General features: G+C 35.8%; 1 protein-coding gene across 1 annotated transcript in view; it reads left to right on the top strand.

Moving 5' to 3' along the window:
* Positions 1-684: 684 nt before the first annotated feature.
* sgsm1b (small G protein signaling modulator 1b) overlaps positions 685-9,377 on the top strand; it is a 42,225-nt gene continuing 33,532 nt past the window's right edge. The window contains exons 1-3 of the mRNA XM_084104677.1: positions 685-940; positions 1,029-1,072; positions 4,481-4,556. Coding sequence (XP_083960803.1) covers positions 934-940; positions 1,029-1,072; positions 4,481-4,556 — 127 coding nt within the window. The 5' untranslated portion in view covers positions 685-933. The remainder of the gene's footprint in view (positions 941-1,028; positions 1,073-4,480; positions 4,557-9,377) is intronic.

The following is a 9,377-nucleotide window of genomic DNA, read 5'->3' as shown; positions in this document are numbered from 1 at the left end:
ATTATATTAATTTTAAAATGAAACATTGAGTCATTATATAAATAAAACTGTAATTAATGAATAATTATAATACAATGCAATAATACTAGGCTATATAATCTAAAAATAAAACTGTGTCACTATATAAATAAACCTTAATTAATACAATTATAATATAAGTCAAGTCACCTTTATTTATATAGTGCTTTTTACAATACAGCTTTACAGAGATAACAGGAAAATAATGCAACAAAGTTTGTAGCGTCACAGTCCAGCTTGAATAAGTTCAGTGATGATTCATTTTTGTTGTAAAAAGGTTATTAATTTAGTTCATTTATATATATAGCCTCTCTGGAGAAAACCGTGATCTCATCGTCCAGCTCAGTTCATCTCTCATATAATGGTGTCAATGCAGGCAGATCAATAATATTGTTGAATATTTAATTAATCCTATAATCATGACGTAATAAATAAAACATTTATACGCTTAAATTAGCCTGATCACGTTGTACCTCCCCTTCAATCAATGAGAACATGCAGGTATATCGTGTGATGTTGTGTTATGCATGTTCTCCCACATGTGTGATTAGCGTGTTTCTCCTGATGATACATTAAAGTGGGCGTGGCCACGCCGTTTCTCTTCTCGCGGATTGGCTCTCATGTGACCAATCACAGCAGGTTGTACCGACACCCATCATAAACATCATCCTAATGTACTAGAGATTATTAGAGTCTCTCTAAACCACAGCATCCCTGCCGAGATCGGATCGAGACAGACAGGTGATGATATCAGTCTTATGATATATATATATAAGTATCGCGAGCGGTGTCGGTTATTATTGCGGCTCGCCACACCCTGCGCGCGCAGCTCTGACTCACGAGGACACACACTGTCATCCTGCGCACATTCACAGTCACTAACAGCTCAGCATCTCAGCACACATCACATCAGACATGGGAGGTAAGAAGACATTCATCCTCATCCTCATCTGTGGAAATACAGCAGTTAGAGAGTCTGTTTGGATGAGAATCTGTGTGTTTGTTTGCAGAATCAGAGACGCGTCAGAGGCTGCTGCGCAACGTCAAGAAGGAGGTGGGAGATTTTCTGGATCATTGTTTATCAAATATGCCCTAGATGCCCAAATATAATCATCCTCATGCATCCTGAAATTTAAAAGGCAGCTATAAAGACCCAATTAATACTATGAAACATTAATATTAAAAATGCGTAAAATATTTAGTTTCTATTACGTTACATCAGTACGTTTTTTTTCTACTCAATGTAGGACTGTACTATTAGATGCAAGTTAGATGTATTCTATTCTTTTTTTTATCCAATTTTAATATAATTATGTATTAATTTAAACCTACTTTCAGTAATTTATTCATTTGCTTAGTTATTTGGTTTAATCTTATTTGTTTTTTCATTTAATCTAAATAAAGATAATCATTTTTATTTTTCTATTTTAAATAAATGTTAATTAAATTTATTTATTTTATAGTATAATCTTATTTATTTATTTTGTGCATTTTTACACTGCTTTTCCTTTATTTACCTACATCAAGTTTATTTATCTAAATCAAGTTCATCATAATCATCATATTTATTTATCAAATAGAATTTTATTTATTTATTTTAAACAATTTATTTAGTTAGTTAGTATAATTTTATTTATTTTTACATTTTTATATTAAATCAAGTTTTAATTTATTTATTTATTTGAATAATTGTACTTATTTTAATCAAATGTTTTTTTTATTCAAATAGAATTTTATTTATTTATTTTAAACAATTTATTTATTTAGTTAGTATTATCTTATTTATTTTTACATTTTTATACTAAATCAAGTTTTAATTTATTTGAATAATTTTAATTTATTTATTTGAATCATATATGTTATTTATTTAAATATAACTGTATTCATTTGTTTCAGGCGATTTGTTTATTTATTTAGTTAGTTAAATCTTATTTTTATATATTTATTTTGACATTTTTCCCATGGACCCCTAGCACTCTTGTGGCCCCCGGACCCCACTTTAAAAACCCTGCTCTAGATGATCAATACAGGCTGTCGATCACTCAATCTGACAGGGAATATAGGTGGTAATGTGCACTGACACTCACCTGTCTGATCACGATAATGCAGCGTTCATCATCTGCTCATTCAGACAGCACTATTGTGTACGGTCTATTTCTTTTTAAAAGAGCATCTAAACAAGGTCATTCTGGTTTGTCCTCTTAGTACCAGAATGAATCACATGTCATCAGCAATCTGCCTTATCTAAGGAGTCCAATATGAAGAAGACGCGTCATATTAATTGATTTCCTTTTATAAGAAGTATTGTGATTGTATCAGATAATGGCACAGTATTTAAATGGCACATGTCCAAAAAACGTGTGTGTTACAAATGTCACGTCACATGCTTGTTTGTGCATTATTTATTACAGTACTAAGCAACAACTCATTAACAAATTCATTTTAGTCAATTATATTCACATTTACAGCGCTTACTAAAGGGGTAGCTCACCCAAAAATTTAAATTCTGTCATCATTTACTTCATCTTTCTTCAGCTGAATATAAATTTAAGAATATGGGGAACCAAACAATAGATGGGCCCCATTGATTTCCATAGTATGAAAAAAATCAAGTCCATCAACTTGAGGGTGAGTAAATGATGACAGAATTTTCATTTTTGGGTGCACTGTCCCTTTAAGAGCGTAACTCTGCTGTGTTCAATAGAAAGTCAATTAGAGTGGTTTGTCCTCCTTAATGTAATGTTATTGTCCTTTAATGGTACATTGATAGCAGCACATGATAATACTATAATTATAATCAATAAGCTTCCAGTTTTCAAATACGTTAGCCTAATTGATTTTAAGTTTTGTTTCCATCCAGCTCAGAAACAAAAATGTATTGTTATGGTACAATGATACGATAACGTATCAGATGTTAATGATGATATGATTGGAATCACTTCAAAAAGGAAAATACAGTTCAGTGCAACATGTGCAGCGCAAGTCTGTCATATCAGCTACATAAAATTATAATGAGAACATTATAAGTGTGTGTTTGGGACATGGATTTTAATGGTGAGACTTTTGTTTTTGTAATCAGGCTCTCAAAAATAATATAAAAATTTGGATTTAGATTTATCGGCCAATATATCGGTTATCGGCTTTCAAATTTAAAGAATTATCGGTATCGGCCAAAGTTTTCATATCGGTGCATCCCTAGTTAATACTGTGAAGCTTTGATAAATATACCATGGTACATGTGCAAAAAACACATGATTTTAGAAAACTAGAATGGTAGCGCCATTGTACTTTTAGGAAATAATAGAATTTTTTTACTCCAACCATCAAGATCTGCGCAACCCAATCAACACTTTTGGTGAATAAACCAATAATCATTTACAGATAGTAAGAGCTTATAAAGGAGCAGAAATATTATTTTGTGATTACAAGTGTGATCATTTCTACAGCTCAAACAATAGAGCAGTGCCAATGTCATGGAGTTATCGGTTCGACTCCCAGTTGATGCATTAACCGATCAAAATCATACCTTAAATGCGATGTAAACTGTTTTGGCTAAAAGTGTCTGCCAAATGCATAAATGTAATGAAATTTAGGGATGCACTGATATGAAAATTTTGGCCGATACCGATAACCGATAACTCTTTATATTTGAAAGCCGATAACCGATATTTTGGCCGATAAATCTAAATCCAAATTTTTATATAATTTTTGAGAGCCTGATCACAAAAACAAAAGTCTCATGACCCAAGCACACGATTAAAATATTTTCATTATAATTTTATGCAGCTGATATGACAGACTTGCGCTGCACATGTTGCACTGAACTGTATTTTCCTTTTTAAGTGATTCTAATCATATTCTAATCCATTCAAAACCATCATGTTGAACAGTGCGCATCTGAAGGAAATAATACATTATTTATCGGCTTTAAGATATCGGCCATATTTTCTTATTGGGCCGATAACGATAACATATATCGGCCGATACCACATTAACATATAAGGTGGCCCTAATGAAATTATTGGTGCATTTAATTCAGGAGTGATCATCCTTGTGCCATATTGTAGGGCTCAAAAATCATTCTTCTGAACTTTAAATTGAATGACCCTGTCATGATTGTTCACCCGGTGAAGGTGCCGTTTTGAATGCACCATGTGAATATAATTTCAATAATGCGTCAGGAAGTGAAAGCCACTCTGATCCGAGTCACACACTCCCTTCTGTTTCTCTGAACTCATCAACACATATGTCCATCTGCACACGCCACCCAGTCATTATGATGGAGCGCAAGTCAGAAACAACCTATGAGTAAGAGAGCATGTTTTATTCCCCGTCCTTCACGACTCATTACGAACCTCAAACCTTACGAAGTCTCCTCACCCCTGTTACCCATGATTCTCAGCGGTTGAACATCATCACAATGATGCCTGTGAGATTCTCAGATGTTGGTTTGGACTTTCAGGTCAAGCAGATCATGGAGGAGGCCGTGACACGCAAGTTCGTACATGAAGACAGCAGTCACATATTTTCTTTCTGCGGTAAGATGATCTTCACTTCAAAACCCCTCAAACATTAAAAATATCGGCAACACTTTACAATAAGTTTCATTAGTTAACTACCTTAGTTAACATGAACTAAGAATGAACAATACTTCTACAGCATTTATTAATCTTAGTTAATATTAATTACAACATTTACTAATACATTATTAAAATCAAAGGTTGTATTTGTTAACATTAGTTAATGCACTGTGAACTAACATGAACACACAATGAACAGCTGTATTTTTATTAACTAACATTAACAAAGATAACTAATATAGTAACAAATGTTTTGCTCATCGTTAGTTAATACATTAACTATGTTAACTAATGAACCTTATTGTAAAGTGTTACCAAAATATCAATGAAAAATATCAAAATGGCAACATGTGTGAGATGTGTGTGCATGTGCCTACAAGCAGCAATCTATGCCGAACTCTTACTTATGTAAATTGCATCAATTTAAACTGTTTTAAAGTGGATCTATTGTGTTTACGTTCAGCTGTCTTTAGTGTGTATGTTGCTGTTTGAGCACAAAGTCTGTTTCTGAACTCCTGAAACGCCTCCATTGTAGTCTTGAGTTTCTTCCGGGAACGAACACGTCACAATATTCCTCACTTAAATAATTCATACGCAGAATAAAGGGGCGGGGCCTGGTTGAGTTAGTTAGTAGTGTGTTGAAACTAGCAGTCATGGGAAGGGGCGGGACTTTCCCAAACACGCTCGAAGCGCTCGACCAATCACAACACACTGCTGCAGCCGACCAATCAGAGAACAGTGTGCTTTTCAGAAGGAGGGGCTTCATAGAGACAGGAACTAAATGGATGTGTTTCCCAAATGCATTGTTAGCCAATATGGTCGCAAGTTCTGTTTTTATCAGCATAGTTCAATGAATCGGTGTTTCCCGAAAACAGAGTTCCAACGAACATTCGCAAACAGCATCGCAAAATTGTGTGGCTAGAAGTCTTAATGTGGACTTAATTTTCTTGTGCAATACACAGCAAAATCCCCAGTGTTAAATTAACTCCGCTCAGTGTTTATATGAGTCCATCCACACTCAGAGTGTTATACGTAACACCGCAGCAGTGTTGAAGTTAATGAGATAATTAAGTGATTAATTGAGTGATGATTGAGCATTATTGAAGACAGATAAAGCAGATAGGCTGATTCTTGATGTCTGTGTGTCTAAATTAAAGTTTCAGGTTTTTTTTGTATCAGAACAACTTTTAGGAAATCCTTTGGATTACACTGAAAATGCTAAAAATATTATGCTGTATAAAGACAGTGCTGCTATAATCAATAAAGTAATCCTAACTCAGAGATTAGGCTCTAAATGAATTCAGTGATTCAGGTCAAAAAATGATTGTCAAAACACAAACCAACACCCCCTGATCATCTTTTCTCTTTGTTCAACTGGCAGTTACAGCAGCCAAACTAAATCTAATGTTAATAATTTAAGGGTCAAGAGCCCAAACACTGATCACCATAATGGTGACTTATAATTTGTAATTTTCTCCTTCAGTGATTCTGCTTGTTAACATCAGCTGTCTTCAATAATGGTCAATCATCACTCAATTAATCGCTTAATTATCTCATTAACTTCAACACTGCTTCAGTGTATAACACTCTGAGGCCTAGTCCACATGTACACGGGTATTTTTATAATAATTTTTCCTTTTTCGTTTAAAAAATATTTTGCGTCCACATGAAAATGCAAAAACACGCTATGAAGCGCTGTCAAGACTATTCCAAACCAACAGGTGGCGATATAACCCTACCGTAAAGCCCTGTTGGCCAATCAAAAGCCTGGAAAAAAAGGTTATTTCCAGTTCCGACATCACAAGCCAAAATCTCCAGTTTTACCGTCTACACGACAGACACTGCAACCGGAGTTTCTGAAAATCTGAACGAACGGCCAAACCGCATAGAAAAAGTTACGGTTTTGAAAATACCCGTGTTTGTGTGGACAGGGGCTGAGTGTGGACTAGCAAGCTGACATTAAGTACAATCTATATCTTTTATTTAGAATATATAAAAATGTCATTTACGTTTTTTAGTTTGTCAAAAGATTTAAAGGACCGTTTTTGAAGAGTGCTCATGTGTGAACGTGCTCTAGTACGCAAGAACGAGCCTATGATTGAATCTGGAAATAAAGCAAAATAACTGAGAAAAATGAGAAATAGTCCTCAGATGCCATGTTCATAATTTATAGCAAAACATCTAGCGCTTATTTCAATCTCAAACAGATTCATTAAAGGGGTGGTTGATTATGATTTCACTTTTCTAACTTTAGTTAGTGTGTAATGTTGCTGTTTGAGCATAAACAACATCTGCAAAGTTACAACGCTCAAAGTTCAAAGCAAAGGGAGATATTTGCTTTTAAAGAAATCGCTTTTTAAGGACTACAACAAACGGCTGGTAGAGACTACACCACATTCCTCCAGGGTTAGTGACATCACCAACCCTAAAATTTACATAAACCCCACCCCCTGAACACGATTTATAGATTATCAAGACAGAATATGCTAATCAATGACTAGAAGATAACTCCACATAAGCTGCATAAATTCATCAACTAACCATTCAGAAATGTCCTGTTGCTTCTACATGTTGTCACTTCTTCTTGAGTCTCTCCATCTTTCTGACTTCGGTTTGAACATAAAAGGCTAATAGTTTTTGAAATTTTCAGTGCATGTCTGTGTGAGGTAAAAGAACACGAGTTGTTGTAGCTCCGCCCCCTATGCCGGGAGCAGCAGCTCATTTGCATTTAAAGGAACAGACACAAAACGGTGCGTTTTTGCTCACCCTCAAAAAGTGACAATTTTAACATGCTATATAAAAATATCTGTGGGGTATTTAGAGCTAAAACTTCACATACACACTCTGGGGACATCAGAGACTTATTTTACATCTTGTGAAAAGAGCATTATAACACCCCTTTAAAAGTAGTTATTACTCCACCACCTGCGTGACATCATTAACCAAAGTTGTTGAACGACCAATTTGCAACAGTATGGTTTCGGGAAACAGTTGTGACTAGCTTGTTGATTTCTTCAATCATGCATCGGACTATGATAGTTAAGCAGCGAGTTACGCTGTTGTACTGGAAACACACTCCAGAGCGTTACTGACAGACTGGGAAGAGAGGAGCTGCAACAGTGGGGAAAATAATCAACATTCAAGCAGTTCTAGTAGAGCCTAAAAACAACATCAAGACTTTATAAAAAGGCATAATAGGTCCCAATGCATGTGACAAAAGCATTTTCCTTTTAAATGCATATTTTAGTCTCAACCTTATTACCTTGAACGTCAGTGTGTTGTATCTGGTATGTCAGTATGGTGAGTGGGCTGGTGAAAGGACACTAATTACTCGGGTTATCACTGATGGCTCACATCATATCCGTTTGCTTCAGTGAGCTGTCAAACCACCTCCACCTAACAATCTGTTCATGATGCTGTCAGATTACTGCGTTCTGTAATCGAGCAGATAAACACTAAGGGCCCTATCGTACACCCGGCGCGACGCAAGTGTGTTTTGCTAGTTTCAGCCCGACGCAATTTTCATTTTCACGTCCTGCGCCACGATGTTTAAACAGCAAATGCATTCGTGCCCATCTGTTTGCCCATTGGCATGCTGGTCTGAGAACGAGGTGTGTGTTCAGGCGCATTGTTGGAGCATTGCTATTTTGAGGAACTGAAATAGACTGAGCCACTGACCTACAAAAACCTGGTCTAAAGTCAATGGCGCCATGTTTGTTTTTTGTTATTTAAAGAGCGCGTTATAGGCGGGTCCACAAGGAGCGTACACTTTGTCCCGTAGATGGTCAGATCCGTTTCCTCGCTAGAGAAGCGTTCAGTTTTTCTGCTTGCAAATTCCGCCATGTAAATAGCGAATCCGCCAAGGCGCGAGCACAACTGGCTTTTAAAGGGAATGGGAGATGAGTCTTTATTGCACGTTACGCACGAAACACACCAATTACTCATTAAGAGAATAGGGATGACTTTTTTTAGACCATGCACCGGGAGCGCCGACCATTTTTCCCGTCGTTAAACTAGCAAAAGTGGATTTTTAGACCATGTGCTCAGATCCTTTAAGGTGAGACACGGCAGGCAAAAACATCGGGGTTTTTTTACTGGTCAATTTTGGGATATTTGTCTTCAATAACATGTCTTCTTTCAGACTTGTGGTGAAAAAAAGTCCGAAATACACATTTAGGTCTTACACTTTGTCTGTTTGCATCTGTAGATTTCTCATAAATTCAACAAAAGTTGGCGTTCTTAATCAACATGCTGCTCCGCGATCGCTGTCTGCACACTGTCATCACACACACCGTTAGAAAGCTCTCTCTCTCCTGTACAATGCTGTCGGATCCAAATATGGTCATTTCCTTTTTATCAGCAACCAATCGTGAAAGTAAAAGGGCTGAATGCGCAATCTCATTGGCTGATGATAAATCTTTAAAGCCCGTTTCCTCAAAATGATCTTTCTCTCATTCTCCAAGTCCGAAATCTCCACTTCAGTAGCACCGATATACACCAAACCTTCCAGTCTTGTACCTAGTTATATTATGAAGACATTTCCAGGGGGATTTGTAAATATATTATTCCTAGCCTGATTTATATAACATTTTATTCCAAAAAACATGGCGAAAATCATTTCTTTAAGGCTATTGACAGTATATTCTGATTTACAGGATAACAAAAGTAGATATCCATAAATCCCTCTGTAATTTTTTTTCCCATCTAATATGTGAACACAATGAAAAAATAATTTTTAACCTGGCTTTATCCAATACTCAGATTTCGTTTTTTAAAATA

This window comes from Abramis brama (genome assembly GCF_963993115.1).
Source record: "Abramis brama genome assembly, chromosome: 25".
In the NCBI taxonomy this organism is placed as follows: domain Eukaryota; kingdom Metazoa; phylum Chordata; class Actinopteri; order Cypriniformes; family Leuciscidae; genus Abramis; species Abramis brama.
The sequence above is the reverse complement of the archived record's forward strand: the minus strand, read 5'-3'. Positions and strand labels throughout refer to the sequence as shown.